The following is a 17,665-nucleotide window of genomic DNA, read 5'->3' on the forward strand; positions in this document are numbered from 1 at the left end:
CAGAGAGGAAGATCTTCCGTCCGATGATTCACTCCCCAAGTGAGCCGCAACGGGCCGATGCGCGCCGATCCGATGCCGGGAACCTGGAACCTCTTCCGGGTCTCCCACGCGGGTGCAGTGTCCCAAAGCATTGGGCCATCCTCAACTGCTTTCCCAGGCCACAAGCAGGGAGCTGGATGGGAAGTGGAGCTGCCGGGATTAGAACCGGCGCCCATATGGGATCCCGGGGCTTTCAAGGCGAGGACTTTAGCCGCTAGACCACGCCGCCGGGCCCAACAAGGTGTTTTTTGAAAAATCAAAGTTGTGTTCTGCAGGAAGGACCCAGATGTCTTTATTGCTTTGTGGCAGTGACAGGAAGCCAGGTCCCCGTGGGGGGTGGCGGTAGCGATGCGGGTAGTGGGATGGTGGCTCCCTCCTGGCAGCACATCCTAGGGTGGCAGGTGGACTGTTTTCTCCTCGTTCTGTGTCCAGCTCTCTCACAGTGATGCTGACTCCATTGTCTCAGGAGTCGCTGCGAGATTCCCAGGATCCCAAGCCAAGTCAGCTGTCCCCAGGCTCCCCTGCGGGAGGAGCTGCTGGGGAGACGTGACTCAGTTATGTGCCTTATACCTTATGTGTAGGGTTTTCTTCCTTCCATTTATTTGAGAGGCAGAAAGGGATGGAGGGAGAGAGGGAATGAGAAAATGAACTCCTGTCTGTGGTTTACTCCCCAATCCAGGTCTCCCACGTGGGGTGCAGGAATGCATACACTTGAGCTAGCATTGTCGCCTTCCACAGTCGGTGCTCCCAGGAAGCTACAGTCAGCTCCGAGGGCCAAGAACTCCTATAGGGGGACACCGACCTGTAACTGTGAAATTCCACTTTCCATGGACTACAAAAAATACCTTTGTAGATGGATGATCTTGGCAGAGAAAGCAATCCTCGTGGTATTAATACTTGTCTTCTGGCTGCGTGTCACTCCCACCTCCATTCTGGAAGCAACAGAGTCAAGAGGGCCAATCCACACACTGAGCATAGAGAGGAGCCCTCACTCCCCATATCCACATCTGGGGGCAGCCCCCACGACTCCCAGCCCACTCCACCTCCTGATTTGGGGCTGCCACATCAGTTTCCTCTGCCAGGACACTCACCTCCATCTCTTTTGCTTTCTTGCTCATTATGGCCTCTTTCCATGTGACTGGGAGCGCCCCACAGGGGCGGCGATGGGAAGTACATTCAGTCTTGGTTGTATCCTGTTTGAGCCTGGGCAGCAGTTGATGCTCAAAAAACTTAAAGATTTATTTAATTATTTGAAACACTTGTTTATTTGAAAGTCAGTTACACAGAAAGAGGCTACACATAGATTCTTCTAACTACTGATTGATTTCCCAAGATTGACTTTCAAGTCTCCAACAGCCCAGGCTGAACCAGGCCAAAGCCAGGAGTCAGGAGTTTCATCCAGGTCTCCCATGTCATTGCAGGGGCCCAGACAATTAGGGCATCCTCTGCCGCTTTTCCAAGCACATTAGCAGGGAACTGGATTGGAAGTGGAGCAGCCAGAACAGGAACCGGTGCCCATATGGGATGCTAGCTCAGCAGGTGGTAGCTTTTCCTACTAGGTCCTGTCACACAATGTGTTTTTAGATACAACTAAGTCGGGAGGGTCCCTGGAGGTAGTCCCTGTCTGACTCCCACAGTCGACACCTGGCGGGTGATGTTGGTCCTTGTCTTAGACACCTGCAGGATGGAGAGATGTGCTGCCCTCACAGGGCTGCTTAGGCCACTCCAACTTTAATCATGCTTGAGTGCAGTGTCAAGAGCCATCTCCTGTCATTGCTGACGGCAGCTCTTTGGATCTGCCGTCACCCTGTCTGCCTTCTGGAAGGAAAGTTCCAGCTCACCACCAGCCCACACTATGGCCGACAGTACCTGAGGGACTCCGACAACTTGTAGGATTCAAGAGCGAAATCATCAAACAGCACACCTTTTCCAAAGACATCAGGTAGTGGGAACGCTGAAAGCAGTACCACCTGCTACCCCAGCTCCTGTGCTTACTTAGAACATGCCAGAATCCTGTCTCTCTCTCCTATTTGGCAGCATCATTTAGGATCACCTGTGGTCCTTCACTGCACTCAGCTGCTGCAACAGGGTAGGCAGTGGCTGTGGCTCATCAGGTGAGCATTTTTAGGGCAGCAGTGTGTTCCCTCAGGAGCTGCCTTCTGGGACAGGTGCAGGAGGCCCAGGGATCCTACCGAGAGCAGCAGGCCTGGGGGTCGGGAGCACGTGGCTTCTTGTCCTGTCCTTGGAGGCCCTGTGTCTCCTGTGTTCAGTCCTGCACACATCTGCTCTCAAAGCACTCCAGGTGTGGTTTGAATCCAAGCAGATAGGTGAAACCTTGCAAGGGTAGCTCCATCAGGCTCTTGGAACCAGCAGGGATCTTACGCCTGGTGGTGCTCTGCCTGTGGGGCCCAAATGAGAAGCACAGCCTGGCTTTGGACAGAGCCCTCACCCAGTCATCCCACCTCCCACCCAGGACCTTAACAAGGATCAGAAGAAAAGAACTGAGCGGAAGCTGGAGGGCCCCAGGGGGTTCACCAGCCTCTAGTGCAGTGCCTCCAGGCAGCCAGCTCTCCTGTTTTAATTAATGCAGTGAACTGGGCTCTACCTTTCAAAGGAATCTGAGGGGATTCTCCCTGCCAAGTCCCAGCCCAGTCCCTGTGACACTCAGGAATGCGGGCCAGGCTCCCCTGTAGGTTAGGAAGTCGGAGGAGCACGGAGATTATAGGAAAACAGTCTACCTTTCTTTCGGAGGCCTTGTTTTACATCCCTGAAATCTCAGACTCGGCTATTACAATGAGGTCCTGTTGTAGAAAGAGCTGGATTTTTTTTTATCACCACTTAAAATCTAATTAATCCATATTGAAGCACAAAGATTTCTGTTGTCTTTTAGGGTGAGGGGTCACAGAGCCCTCTTTGTTCATCCTTAGACTTAGAATCTTTGAGCATTGGGGATATAATTTTACCAAGCCAATTGGAAGGTAACAGAGCAAATCCTTATCAGGAACCTAACTCATGGTTCTGAGAGTCCTTCGTCCTTTACATGAAACATTATATTCAAGAACAAAAACACAGTTCAGAGTGCCCAAAGAGTTAATGGCCGCAGCTTATATTCCAGGCAGCATAGAATCAAGACTGTCACACTGCTGGCTGTCGCACACACAGGGCAGAAGATCCTATGGGAGTGGCAGTCACAAGATTTGTGGCAATGGCTTTAGTCTTCAGAACGGCAATGCAATCTGTTGGACTTTTATCCTCGTTTCTAGGATGGGTTTTGTCCATTATGACAACTTATCTGCCACACTGGAAGAACCTCAACCTGGACCTAAATGAGATGGAAAACTGGACCATGGGACTCTGGCAAACTTGTGTGATCCAAGAGGAAGTGGGGAGGCAGTGCAAGGACTTTGATTCCTTCCTGGCGTTGCCTGCAGAGCTCAGGATCGCCCGGGTCTGCATGTTCCTGTCCAACGGGCTGGGCCTCCTGGGCGTGCTGCTGTCGGGCTTGGGCCTGGACTGCCTGCGCATTGGGGAGACACGGCACCATCTTAAGAAGCGACTGCTCCTCCTGGGAGGAGCTCTGCTTTGGACAGCGGGCATCACGGCCCTGGTCCCGGTGTCGTGGGTGGCCCACGTGACAGTGCGCGAGTTCTGGGATGAGAGCATCCCTGAGATAGTCCCTCGCTGGGAGTTTGGGGAGGCCCTGTTTGTGGGCTGGTTTGCCGGGTTTTCGCTCCTTGTGGGAGGGTGTCTGCTTCACTGTGTGGCCTGCTCAGTGCCAGCTCCTCCAGCCTCGGGCCACTATGCGGTGGCAGAAATGCAGCAGACTCAGTGTCCACATCTGGAAGATGGACCTGCAGATCCCAAAGTATAAGCCGTGGGCAAGACCACAGACATGTGCTTCATTAGCTATGATGACCAAGAGGTGTCTGTTGCAGCTCGCATTCTCTCACCTAATGACCAGCTCTCTGTAATAGAATCCCCTCCTCTCCAAGCTGGAGACTAATTTAGGTCTTACATCTAAAAGTATTATGGTAAGCCTTACATAGGTATGAGTGGAAAAAATCTGCACTGATCTGGTTACTGAATCCACGTGGGGGGTGTATCTATGGTAGTCTTAACCTTTAATGTGTTCATTTTTGTAGCAGGTAGTGTTTTGGTCTGCTTTTGTTGGACAGTGGAAATGATACCTGGTTTGTTTCCTACAGGAAGGAAAAAAAACCTAACAGTCTGGATTCTTTCAAATTTCTACATAAGTAAAACCAGTGGCAAAAGCAATGGCCACATGCTATGTCTCTAAATGACAGCTTTGGTCTTCCTAGCCCAAAGTGGCTTGTGTTTTAGGAAATTCCTAGGTACTCTCTTGAATTTTTTGAGGATCCTGATGTAGCTGAGGGCTTGAGGCACACTGTGAGATATTCTCAGATTGAAAATACTGGCCGGTATTCCCTCTTTCCTCCAAAGCTCCAATTTAAAAAAAAAAGTACAATAATTCCAAAGATTGCTCTTGGTATCCTGACATCATCAGTTTATTTAAAAATTACAAACCTGTGCATGTCTATTTGGATGGTGAGCAGGTGCTGATTTTAACCTACAAAGTCCTTTTGCTTCATTTTTCCACAAGGTAGACATCATCCTTATGCAAAAGAAAAAAATGTTTTGGTGCATATGCACATGGATTTGACCAAAAGGCAAACAGATTGGATAAACAGACCTAGTGTTTATCACTGTTGCTTCATAAGCTGCATTGTGCACGCAGCCTAAGAACTTTGTTAAAACAAACAGACTTGATTCGAGGCCTTGACAGATTTCTGATAAGATCAATTTATTTGGTTAAGAAACACTTTTCTTGAATCTTTTTTTAAATATGATAACATCCAGTATCATCATAACACTCATTGAAATGTGAGAACTACAACAGATGAACAGCTGAAAGGTGCAATTAGCAAGGTAGAAAGCAGGAGGAGTTAAACGAGAACCATCAATTAAACACTTTTACATTCAGACTTCGTAATTCTTTGACCTGTTAGAAAGGCAGAAAACAGGAAAGCCACTTACACTGTAACAATGAAGTTTTATTTCAGGGATACACTACTTCCTACCACACGATTGTGGCCACACCTTGGGTTGCAGCATTATTTCCCTATCCTTTTCTGAAACCTATTCAACATGGAATCAAACAATAGCAACTCTGCCAGGAATCCTCCTGTACACACAACGAAAGAAAATATTTCTGACTCGGCAAGTGATAACATAAGTGGCACACTGCTTTTCGCTGCGACCACAGGGCAGGAGTTAGCTTTGTTGGAGCTCGCGGGGCTTCACAATGGCTCTAGTATTTAGAACTGCAGCACAGTTAGCTGGAATTTCATTATCTCTGCTGGGCTGGATTCTATCCTGTCTTACAAACTACCTGCCACACTGGAAGAACCTCAACCTGGACCTAAATGAGATGGAAAACTGGACCATGGGACTCTGGCAAACTTGTGTGATCCAAGAGGAAGTGGGGAGGCAGTGCAAGGACTTTGATTCCTTCCTGGCGTTGCCTGCGGAGCTCAGGATCGCCCGGGTCTGCATGTTCCTGTCCAACGGGCTGGGCCTCCTGGGCGTGCTGCTGTCGGGCTTGGGCCTGGACTGCCTGCGCATTGGGGAGACACGGCACCATCTTAAGAAGCGACTGCTCCTCCTGGGAGGAGCTCTGCTTTGGACAGCGGGCATCACGGCCCTGGTCCCGGTGTCGTGGGTGGCCCACGTGACAGTGCGCGAGTTCTGGGATGAGAGCATCCCTGAGATAGTCCCTCGCTGGGAGTTTGGGGAGGCCCTGTTTGTGGGCTGGTTTGCCGGGTTTTCGCTCCTTGTGGGAGGGTGTCTGCTTCACTGTGTGGCCTGCTCAGTGCCAGCTCCTCCAGCCTCGGGCCACTATGCGGTGGCAGAAATGCAAGATCATCGTCAACAACTGCGGATGGCAGACTGTGACAACCCGAAAACCTGAGCCAGGAGGCAGCACAGGTACCCGTAGCTGGAGGAGACTCGCTCAGCTCCCGGGTTGGTAGGCTTCTGTTTTTCTAAAGTGCACCCCCCCACCCCCATGGCTATTAACTTCTTAAACTAGAATTTCTTTTAAGACTGGTAGACCACCTTTAACTTCTTCTCAGAAACCAAAACCAATCAAGACTTAAACAGCAATCCGCACTCACTGTGAGTGCGTCTTCCCAATTCTCGGATAGGCTCAGCCATTGCCCAGAGCTGGTAAATAAAATGCTGTATCAGTGCCGATGCATCTTTGAAGGTATTGTTCCTGTGATGGTGAATCATTTTGGCACCTGGAAGTGCCATCACTAATCGTTTACTTCTTTCAGGGGTTTGCGATCACCTAATTAGAAAGAAACTAAGGTCTCATCACAGATTTGTTTAAAATGCATGATATGTGATATTACGAACAGACATCTCCCTATTGGCTCTTAAAAAGCTTTCGAGGTGAAAGACTTGGGAGCCAACATTCCCTTTTCAGTGTGAAGTCCTGGGGCCCCCAAGGAGCCTTCCAGAGGCCAGTCCCAGTCACTCCTGCCTTCCAGCACAAGAGGGCGATCTTGCATTCTGGAAATGCAAGACTCTGCCCTACACACATGCTGTGCCCTTGAAGGCCCACACCCGTGGGCCCCCTGGAAAGGGGCACGGTGGTTAGCACTGGCGTTCGTGGGCACAGGGGCCTCCTGGGACTGCTGCCAAGCTAGCAGTCCCTTGAACGGGGTGAGCATTCGGAAGCTCTTTGTCTCATTTACACAGTAAGAATACTTCATGTTTTAAAATCAGCGACACAGTCTGAGAAAGAGCTGTTCACAGCACACTGTTTGGCTGGGGAAGCTTATGAGAGCTTTTTATATTTGCTTGGTCCATAGCATAAGTAAACTCTGGTGTTTGTGCCAATCAGGGAAACAAAGTGAGCAGTAACCCGGGAATAAAGTATTATGCAAAGATGTGTCTTTGTTAAAAAAAAAAGCCACTGATTTTGCTTTTCCACTGACAAACACATGGAAAGTACAGAAACCAAAGTTAAGCTGTACGATATATTTGCATACTTGTACAAACAAGACAAATTTAGACAGAAACATATTCAGAATTTAACCTGATTAAGTATTTAGTTCAGTCCTGAGCTTTTGATATTTAATACAATATAACAAAGCGATAGAAAAAAAAAGATTTTAAATGTATTTGATTTGCACGTGACAGAGACTCGGCTAAACTTTGTTCATTTGGCTAGTGAGCATCTTTTTTGTACCTGTAACACTTAAGATTCTGATATACAAAACTGTTATAATGGTAATTAAAAATTGAGAACTAAATATTACATTCCTTTGACCCTGTGCAGATTAAGTCCTACCTTTAAAAAATAGTATTTATAATATTAAAATTCATATTTGTCCATATGTTTTTGTGATTACGTTAGTAAAATGTCTTGTCACGGAATCATTTGGGTTAGTACAAATATGACAAGATTATTAAAAGCTGCCTATAAATACATAACACTATTGCTGATTTTTAAAGTGTGGAAAAAGTTATATTAAAATACATTTGTTTCTCATGTTAGAAATGAGCAGATTCTGTAAAATAAAACCAGAAGCATCTTGATCACAACTGTTAAATACCAGCCTGGGACAGATTTTATTTTTTTAATACTTATCTGAAACTTTTTGTATTACAAAAAGTTGACTGCTAATCTGATGAAGATTTCATAAAGCTGTAAAAATTCCAATATAGCCTCTTTATGTCAAACATTTAAAATGGCCAGAACCAAACTATATATTAAACAGAACATAAATAATACCGTAAATAAATAAATGAAGAAAATAAAATCGTACGGTACAACTACACATAATTCTATAAACATTTTCATGGTCAAACTAAGCAGCTGAGAACAGCTGACCTTCATTAACTTTACATTAAATAAACTTCTTTCACATTTGACCTCAACAACGATGAATGGCATTCTTGAACTGGTGTGCCTTAGTCACCTAAGAGAACAAATTGGGCAGCCGTGGAGGACTGTACTCGGTCTCTTCACTAGGCTTGTTTTTGTTCAAAGTAATGTCATGTCCAGTTTTCCTTAAGTGGTGGGACATTTAAGAAACAAAGATAATTAAAGTTCTAGGCTCAGAAGCTACTTAATTTGAACCTTGATTCAGACAAAATGAACTTTCTAAAATAGGTACAGTAAATTTAAAGGCAGGAAAAGTTTTTGCTAGTGAGGATTCTAGCTTACCAACAGAACTTGCGAATTTTTTTATCGAAGGGGGCCATTCCTTTATGATGATTTACAATTTTTTTAGATTGTTGTTTTAGTGTGCAATATAAAATAGCTATCCAAAATCTGCTTCTTCTAATATAATAGACATAACAATAAGGGTAGTTTAAGTTGCTTAAATACCATATATTTTAGAAGCCTTTAAGCTGGCATGGCTAAAGTGAAGATTTTATTTTTAAACAAGTGCCTGGGCTGGGTACACTAAGATTCTAATAGGAGGTCATACTATTATTGTTTTAAAATTTGTTCATTTAGAATAATTATTTTTTTCTTTTTACAAGCAATTTAGCCTACCAATAGAAAGACAGTCCTCCAGGCACACCCTTCCTTTGCTTCCCATCTCTCGACCGTAGCCTAAAACAGACTCCGCACAGACAAGCTGCCAAGTTGCTTCTGGTGTGTGTCTGGAATCTGTTCGCTGCCTCCCTCTTGCTCCTTTCTGCAACCCCGACAGCCCAGCCAGCCTCCCGGGGTGGTGGCTCCGTCTGCCAGTGCCCAGCAACAGGGCTGTTTTGGCATGGGATGTCAGACATCTGTCCTGCTGGGGCCAGCTGTACACCCCACAACCTGTAGCCTGGCACCAGCACTGGCCAGAAAGCCACTATGGCACACGCATGTGCAACCAGGCTGGCTGGGGTGGCTACCTGACAGGTTTCCTTTACGGGTATTTTAGGGTAATCAGTGCTTTCCCTTCTTTCCCTTCCCCACAATGCCATCGTCACACGCTCTTCAATGTCGCCAGGAGTGCTGTTCCTATTCTTGAATGACACTCGCACGCAGTACTTTACAGTTTTGCTCTCTTTAGACAAAAGGGACGGAAAGACTTTGAGGAAATAACATGTCCCCACATAGGTGGCAGACAGGAGCATAGCACTGTGTTGCTGAGCAGTGGAAGTCACCCCCGGGGCTCCCACAGAGCTGGTCTCTGGGTCAGGACACCCATGGGGTGCCACGGCCTCCTGTAAGGCTACGTGTTAGACAATGGAGGAGCCCCTGTCACCCAGTGCTAATCCAAGTCGCTCCTCTATCGGAAATACACCGGGTCCTGCCTCCACTGCATTCGCATACCATACGGCCCACCAGCAATGCACTCAAGGGTACATCACATCTGGGTACTACATGATCCCATTGTGTTAGCTTGTTTTTTCTTTCTTTTAAAAATATTATATTTTTAAAGTATTTTTTTATAAATCAACATGACGAAAATAAGATGTGAAATAACAGTTTTTCAAGAGTTGACAATTACATTACAAAAATAATAATAATAATAATAAAGTAAAAGGAAGAAAGAAGACCAAAGTTCAGTCTTTCACCCTCCCTGACTGAGCAAACAGGTGAGTAAACGGCACCGTGAGCGACGGTCACACATCGTCTGCAGGCAGCGTGGGGATGCTGATCTTGGCCCTGGTGAAGTAAGCCATCTTCTCCCTAGAGTTGGAGATCAGAAGAATACTGACTTCAAGATGGTGTCTGGAATACTCTGCGACCATTCAGACAATCCCAAGAACACCAGAAGGGTCTCTGGGAGCTCAGCAAAGAGTTCTCCTGAGGTAGCGTTCCATTTAGAATCTGTTTCCAAGGTCTTAGCCAGAGCAAATCTCACACACACCAAGCCTGTAAATTGCCCTTGGGATTTGCAATACAAGACAGTTTTTAAGTCACTATAGGTTTGATCTGGGGATGGAACTTCCTTTCTTTAATTTTTAAAATTTTTGTTTCTTTTTTAATTTTTAAGAAGGATTTATTTATTTGAAAGGCAGAGTGAAAGAGAGAGGAGATGGCCACAGAGGGATTCGCCCTCTGCTGGTTCACTTCCCAAGCGGCTGCTGGAGCTGTGCTGGCTGGAGCTGCACCAGGCTGAGGTAGGAGCCAGAAACCTCACCGGGGTTTCCTACGTGCATTAGCAGGGAGCTGGATCAGAAGCAGAGCAGCCAGGACTTGACTTGGCGCTTGGATAAGGGATGGTGATGTTGCAGACAGCTGCTTTCCCCACTGGGATCAGGGTTTCTGAACCAGGTTAGAGATGATCCAAAAGAACCCAGGTCCTACACAGAAACTTCTCAGTGACCTCACACGGAAGTACAGGACAGAGGGGAGCTCTGTCAAACCATGACTACGCTAATGCAGGGACATGCTGCTCAGTGGTGCTGTCAAGACTTGGGTGGACCGAGAAGGAATGTGACTATCCTTAAAGAAAAAGCAGCCCTGTAGCCTGAAGCAGGCGCCTGGAGGGCAGAAGGGCAGAAAGGTGGGGCTGAGCAGCTTTCAGCTTAGGAGAATGGTAGGGGCAACTGAACATAGCAGCGCTGAGGGCCTCGCAGTTACCGAGGCAGGTGGTGAGACACAGCTACTAAAGTGACCATGGGCTCTGCATCAGTGAAGCTGAGAGCTGAATTCAGGCACTGCAGGGTAAGACAAGGCTGGGCCAAATGCCTGCTTCTCCTATGGGACTCTCTCTCCCTCTCTCTTTTTTTTAAAGATTTATTCCATTTTTATTGGAAAGTCAGATATACAGAGAGGAGAGACAGAGAGGAAGATCTTCCATCTGATGATCGAACGGCCAGAGCTTAGCTGATTTGAAGCCAGGAGGCAGGAGCTTCTTCTGGGTCTCCCACATGGGTACAAGGTCCTAAGGCGTTGGGCCATCCTCGACTGCTTTCCCAGGAAACAAGCAGGGAGCTGGATGAGAAGTGGGGCCCCAGGAAATTGTGCCAGGCCCTCCCATGGGATTCTTGATGTGTAACTTGGAAAATGAGAAGGCCAGGCAGCCCTGGGCTCCCAACCCCAGGTTAAATGATCAGGCCCCAGTATTCCACAGTTTTTCAGTACTGAGTCAGGTGCCAGCGGCCAGGTCCAGGCCTTGTGGGTACTGCCATGCCTCCAGGCCACGCTGCCCCATCCCAACCTGTCCTGCTCACCCTTCCCACCTGCTTGGTGACATACACCAGGGTGTACTTTATGGAAGCCCAGGGGGCTTATGACTTCTTTGGGTTCTAGCAACAACAGGGAGTGGTGTGCTTCTCCATGCTAGAAGCTGCTGCATGCCTTCCTAGTGACCACAGCAGCAAGGACACAAAAGGATCCTGCTTATCATCACCAGTTCTAAAACACAGGCAGGGGCCGGCACATTGGCTCACTGGCTAATCCTCCACCTTCAAGTGCCGGGATCCCATTTGGGTATTGGTTCATGTTCCAGCTGCTCCACTTCCCATCCAGCTCCCTGCTTGTGGCCTGGGAAAGCAGTCGAGGATGGCCCAAAGCATGTGGCTGCACCTGTGTGGGAGATCTGGAGGAAGCTCCTGGCTCCTGGCTTTGGATCTGCTCGGCTCTGACTGTCTTGGCCACTTGGGGATTTTTCTGTCTTTGGGAGATTTTTCTGTCTCTCCTCTCTATAAATCTGCCTTTCCAATAAAAATAAATCTTAGGGCCCGGCGGCGTGGCCTAGCGGCTAAAGTCCTCGCCTTGAAAGCCCCGGGATCCCATATGGGCGCCGGTTCTAATCCCGGCAGCTCCACTTCCCATCCAGCTCCCTGCTTGTGGTCTGGGAAAGCAGCTGAGGACGGCCCAATGCATTGGGACCCTGCACCCGCGTGGGAGACCCGGAAGAGGTTCCAGGTTCCCGGCTTCGGATCGGCGCGCACCAGCCCGTTGCGGCTCATTGGGGAGTGAATCATCGGACGGAAGATCTTCCTCTCTCTCTCTCCTCCTCTGTGTATATCTGACTGTAATAAAATGAATAAATCTTTAAAAAAAATAAATCTTAAAGAAGACACAACCAGTAGTGGTACTAGCTACAGCTGGAAATGTGACAGTGCAGAAGAAATGTGTAATACTTGACTCTAAAATGTCACATGGATGAGTAAGGGTCTGGCAGTTAAAGACATCTGTGTATCGGGGGTTGATTCTGAGCCCAGGCTCTTGAACACAGCTCCCTGCTAATGCAGACCCTGGGAGGCAGCAGTGAGGGCTCATGGAATTAGAATCCAGCCATCTAAAGGGAAACCTGGCTTGCTTTTTCAAGCCCAGGCCCAACCCAAGTTGCTGCAGGCATTTGGGGAAAGGACTAGCTGGTGGGAGTTCTTTCTCTCCAATACTCAGGAAAGCAAAAGGAAGGGGCTGTGAACCTCGCACAGCACTTCCCTTCCCTCCACTTCCAGACTCGTGGCAGTTGGCCCACCTGTTGCCTCTGGCCCCAGGGCCGCCTCTTCACAATGACCCCTCACAGCCACCTTGCCATCTCTCCCCACACGCCTCTCTGCTCTCAGTCCCTCCCTTCCTAAACTTTCCTCGAAGTCAAACCCAGACCAAAACTAACACGAAACCAATGACTCTGAGCCTTTTCTGTCTCGTTTGACCCAAACCATCCCTGATGTGGCCACTGACAGCTCCTGCTCACACGCCTGGGGACACCAAGTTCCCCAGTTCTCTTCTGTTGTCCTTGAGTGGCAACACTCCCCTCCCGGCTCGTCCCCTCACACTCCCTGCCACACCTCCCGACATTATTTTGCTCTGTGTTCATCCATGTTGGGTCCCCACCAGGCCACCTCCCCTGGGCACCTTTTCCAGTATTCTGGGATATCAGCCTATCTCCATTGCGAGAACCATGGCACAGAGGCAGAAGCCCAAGCTTTTCTCTTGTGTCTTGACCACTAACTCTGGCTTAGGTGTCACTGTCCCTTGTCTGCTGTCTGGGCTGTCAGTCCTACCGGGACTGCAGACCTGACACCTGCAAGGTGAACTCGGGATGCTCACTCAAGCCTGCTTCTCTCTGCAGTCTTAGCCTTGAGCACTGGCCCTGCAGCCCAAGACCCCACACACCTACAGCCTCTCCCTCCACTCAACCCCCGTAATCTGGCCTCCCCTTGCCAACTTCTCTCCTGGTTTACTTTCTACAATACCTTGCCTATAAGTTCCCCCACAAATGCCACCCCGCCCTTTCTTGCAGTGCTCCTTTGCCATCTAAAACCAGAGCTGACACCCTCCAGTGTGACAGCCGAGGCCTGGTGTGGTGTGAGTCTGATTCCAGCCAGCAGGCTCCCCTGCCAGCAGCTCCACTCCACACATGGAATACAGCACTGGCGTCAAAGGTTCTGTACCCCAGCACAGGCTGCCCCACCTGCCCTATGGCCCTCTGAAAGTCTCCATGCCAGGCCCCTGGCACACACGGATGGAGAGCTCCTGCCTGTTTTCACAGGTCCCTCCTGGGCCTTCATTCAGCTCTCAGGTCTGATTCCTTTGCCCATCCCCCTTCACACTGGGCACCCCCCACCCCCAGCAGAGCGGGAAGTGCAGGTTCTTTGTACCAGGGGACCCAGCACTGCATGTGGTACCTGGAGGCTCTCCAGAGATGTGTGTTAAGTGAGCAAGCAGCCAAACCCTACCCATGCGTGGCTCTCTGGCAGCTCTTTGTATCCTGTGCTGAGATTTCTTGGTAACACGTGGGAGGGGCTCCTAAGAGCTGGGTGCCTGAGGGGTCAGGCTTTCATTGAGACTTCAACTCTGCCAGGTAAGTTTGGAAGCCCAGGAAGGAGCAAACATGAACTTACATATCCAGATTAGGGCCCGGGGGCTTCCTGTCTCATACCCTAATACAAGCAGACGACAAGAGGACAACTGCACCACGTTACCTGAAGGACTGCACCTGCTGAGGCACCTTCCGGCTCTGCTCCCGAAGCCGACACACGTCCTTGGAGACTTGTCTCATCAGTTTCTCTGCATTCAAACCCTGCTTCTGCTCTTCTTTTGACTGCTCAGCCTGGCAAAGGAAAACAAAAACCCAAAGGAACCCATAAAACATTGGTTAGAATCTCATGCTGTTTGGCTTAAAAGATTACAGGTCAGTGAGCAAGGTAAGTTGGGCAGTAAGTGGGGTGCGGTCCATGTACCCCAGAGAACAACAGCCATGAGCCATGTAGAGGGAGAACAGGTATTGATTCAGCAATGAGTTTATCCAAATCACATACAAAAGAAAATCTTACTAAAGGGTTAGGCAGAGTGGCATAACAGGTGAAGTCACTGTCTGTGCCACCAGAATCTTACAGGGGCGCAGGTTCAAGTCCTGGCTGCTCCACTTCTGACCCAGCTCCCTGCTTATGGCCTAGGAAAGCAGCAGGGGATGGCTCAAAGCCTTGCCCCTGCTTCCCTGTGTGGGAAACCCGGAGGAAGCTCCTGGCTCCTGGTTTCCGACAGGCCTAGCTCTGGCAGTTGCAGTCATTTAGGGGGTGAACCAGCAGATGGAAGATCTCTCTTTCTCTCTAACTTTTCAAGTAAATAAAATAAAAAATCTTATTCTGAACGACTTTAAAAAAAATTACATCTGGAAAACCCAAGAACCCTCAAAAAAAAAAAAAATCTGAAAACTGCATACAGTGCAGTTTTTAAGAAACAACTACTATTCACATTTTCAACCCCGAATCTTCTCAAACAATTTTGGGCCACTTAAACAGTTGCTTAGTGAAACAGAACTTAGCAACCAAAATACGGCACACATGAATGTGGAGCTCAAAGCACTAAGAAACAGAACAAATCCATGTAACTGGAAGCAGATGGAGCGAGAACATTCCTGAATTCAGACACTGCTCAGGCTGCAGGTCGGCACCGCTCCTGAGGGCAGTGGGCACACTTGCTTCTGCCAGGGAAGGAACTTTGTCCCATTTGTCCTTTGTATGGATAGAGTAGAACAGAGTGTTCTTTCCCTTTAAAGATTGATTTATTTATTTGAAAGAGTTAGAGAGAGAGAGAGAGCACACAATCTATGTAGCTGCTGGTTCACTTTCTCACTGTAACACTTTTTAATGACATTATCCTTTTTTATTTTTTTAAGAGCAGTTTGGGTTTATAGCAAAATGGAACAGCAAATGACAAGCCCCATATACGCTCTGCCCCAAACACGGGCAGTTTCTCTCACCGCAACCCTCTGTTTCAGTCAAGGAACATATCACAAAGTCCACAGTTTACATCAGGCTCTATTACTTTTCATTCCAAATCCCAGTGATGCATTCCCATTAAATGGGAAAACATGACTTTTGTATATTAACCATATAACCCACACCTTGGCCATAATTACTTACAAGTTTCAAGAAATTTTAAAATTCTTTTAGATTTTCTTCACCAACAGTCATATCTGCCAAGATAATCTTAACTTCCTGCATCCACTGCACACCCTTTGTCTGTCGTGTGGCTGCACCAGCCAGACTCCTGACATGTTCTAGAGAGGGACCGATGGGGGTGCGTGCTTGCCCTGCTCCTGATCTTGCTGGGAAGGCCTCTAGTTTCTCGGCCCTGACTGCGAAGTTAGCCGTGGAGTCCTGCAGCTGGTAATGCCCTCTCTGGTCCTAGTTCACGGAGAGTTTTTCTTTTCTTTCTAAACTTATTTATTTTTATTGCAAGTCAGATATACAGAAAGGAGGAGAGACAGAGTCAGGAAGACTTTCCATCCGATGATTCACTCCCCAAATGGCCACAACGGCTGGAGCTGCGCCGATCTGAAGCCAGAAGCCAGGAGCTTCTTCCTAGTCTCCTGTGCTAGGTGCAGGGTCCCAAGACTTTGGGCCATCTTCGACTGCTTTCCCAGGCCACAAGCAGGGAGCTGGATGGGAAGCAGGGTTGCTGGAACACGAAGTGTTCTCATACGGGGATCCTGGAACGTTCATGATGAGGACTTAGCTGCTAGGCTACTGCATTGGGCCCCACTGAGAGTCTTTAATCACAAAAAAGTGCTGATTTTTTTTCTGCATCTATTGATATGATCATTATAATTTTTTAAGGTCATTCATGGGATGAATTACATTAATTCGTTAAAATGCTGAACTAGCTTTGCATTCCCGGGACAGATCTCCACTGGCATTGTGTAGAATTCTTTTTATATATTGTAGGATTAGACTTGCTAATATTTGTATCTATGTTGGTCCACAGTGTTGTACGCACTATATTTGCGTGGTGTGGCTATTAGGGTGATCCTGGCCTCACAGAGGGAGAGAGAATGTATTCCCTTTGCCTCTGTCCTCCAGAACAGCCCGGAGAGAACGGCCATGGTTTCTCCCAATAAGCCTCATGGAACTAACCAGTGAATTTTAGGCCTATTTTCTATTTGAGATGGTTACTTCCTTTAAAGATTTATTTAGGGTCTGGCATGGTGGCCTAGTGGCTGTGGTCCTGACCTTGCATGTGCCAGGATCCTGTGTGGGCACCGGTTCATGTCCCGGCTGCTCAACTTACCTTCCAGTTCCCTGTTTGTGGCCTAGGAAAATGGTCGAGCATGGCCCAATGCCTTGGGACCCTGCACCTGTTTGGGAGACCCCGAGGTCTCAGCTCTGATTGACTGTTACATGTGTACCTGTTGACCAAACTCTTCCCTTCCACCTCCCCTCTACTTTCTGCAGCCCCGGTAACCCCTGCTCTATTCTCAACTCATGTCTCTCATCTCACACAAAAATCAACTCAAAATGGATTCAAGACTTCAATGCAAGCCTTGACACCATGGAACTACTAGGTAAAAAAATAAGGGAACTACTTCAGGACATTGGCTAGGGCTGACTTTTGGATATGACATCAAAAACACAGGCAACAACAGCAAAAACTCGGCCTGTCCCATGGCAGAGAAGAATAAAATTCTGCCTGTGGCACCAGCTTTTCATATAGACAGTGGTACATATCCCAGCTGCTCCACTTCCAGTCCAGCTCCCTGCTTACAGCCTGGGAAAGCAGCAGACGATGGCCCAAGTCCTTCCCTGTACCCAAGGGATAGACCTGGAAGAAGCTCCCGTGCTTGGATTGGTCCAGTTCTAGTCACTGTGGCCATTTGGGGAGTGAATCAGCAGATAGAAGATCTCTTTCTCTTTGTTTCTCCTTCTCTCTGTAACTCAGCGTTTCAAATACAAATAAAATGAATCTTAAAAAAACAAGACTAAAAATTGACAAATGAGTTTACACTAAACTAAGAGCTTTTCTACAGCAATGGAAATCAACAGAGTTGAGAGATAGCCTGCAGTATGGGTAGAAAACATCTTCAAACTCTACATGTGATACAGGGCTAATATCTACAATTCACAAGGAACCCAAATAACCCAATTTTAAAATGGGCCAAAGGCCTGAGTAGACATTTCTTAAAAGAAAACATGTCAGTGGCCAGCAAATACATAAAACAAAAAAGGTTCAACGTTTCTAACTATGATGGAGATGTGAATCAAAAGTACGATTATATATTACTTATCCCACTTTGAAAGGTTCTTATACAAAAGATAAAAGTAGCAAATGCTGTCAAGGATGTGCAGCAAGGAAATCTCTTGCACATTGTTGGTGGAAATGTGAATCAGTACAGCCAGTATA

At 47.7% G+C, this 17,665-nt stretch overlaps 3 protein-coding genes across 4 annotated transcripts in view; 2 read left to right on the top strand and 1 right to left on the bottom strand.

The window, feature by feature from the left end:
- Positions 1-2,945: 2,945 nt before the first annotated feature.
- CLDN24 (claudin 24) lies at positions 2,946-4,167 on the top strand. Its single transcript, XM_004579022.2, has one exon. It carries the CDS (start codon positions 3,215-3,217, stop codon positions 3,908-3,910), a length of 696 nt encoding a protein of 231 aa, XP_004579079.2. The 5' UTR covers positions 2,946-3,214; the 3' UTR covers positions 3,911-4,167.
- Positions 4,168-4,432: 265 nt separating this feature from the next.
- LOC101527193 (claudin-22) lies at positions 4,433-7,107 on the top strand. Its single transcript, XM_004579262.3, has one exon. It carries the CDS (start codon positions 5,363-5,365, stop codon positions 6,026-6,028), a length of 666 nt encoding a protein of 221 aa, XP_004579319.2. The 5' UTR covers positions 4,433-5,362; the 3' UTR covers positions 6,029-7,107.
- Positions 7,108-7,737: 630 nt separating this feature from the next.
- WWC2 (WW and C2 domain containing 2) overlaps positions 7,738-17,665 on the bottom strand; it is a 202,167-nt gene continuing 192,239 nt past the window's right edge. For both annotated transcript variants that reach the window (XM_058669952.1, XM_058669953.1), the window contains exons 22-23: positions 13,966-14,093; positions 7,738-9,766 (exon numbers count right to left, since the gene is read on the bottom strand). In XM_058669952.1, the coding sequence (XP_058525935.1) occupies positions 9,700-9,766; positions 13,966-14,093 (195 nt within the window). In that variant the 3' untranslated portion in view covers positions 7,738-9,699. The remainder of the gene's footprint in view (positions 9,767-13,965; positions 14,094-17,665) is intronic.

This window comes from Ochotona princeps, chromosome 11 (genome assembly GCF_030435755.1).
Source record: "Ochotona princeps isolate mOchPri1 chromosome 11, mOchPri1.hap1, whole genome shotgun sequence".
NCBI lineage: Eukaryota > Metazoa > Chordata > Mammalia > Lagomorpha > Ochotonidae > Ochotona > Ochotona princeps.

Bases quoted from the DNA above. Each gene is read 5' to 3' on its own strand.
- CLDN24 (XM_004579022.2), top strand. From the start codon at position 3,215: ATGGGAGTGGCAGTCACAAGATTTGTGGCAATGGCTTTAGTCTTCAGA.
- LOC101527193 (XM_004579262.3), top strand. From the start codon at position 5,363: ATGGCTCTAGTATTTAGAACTGCAGCACAGTTAGCTGGAATTTCATTA.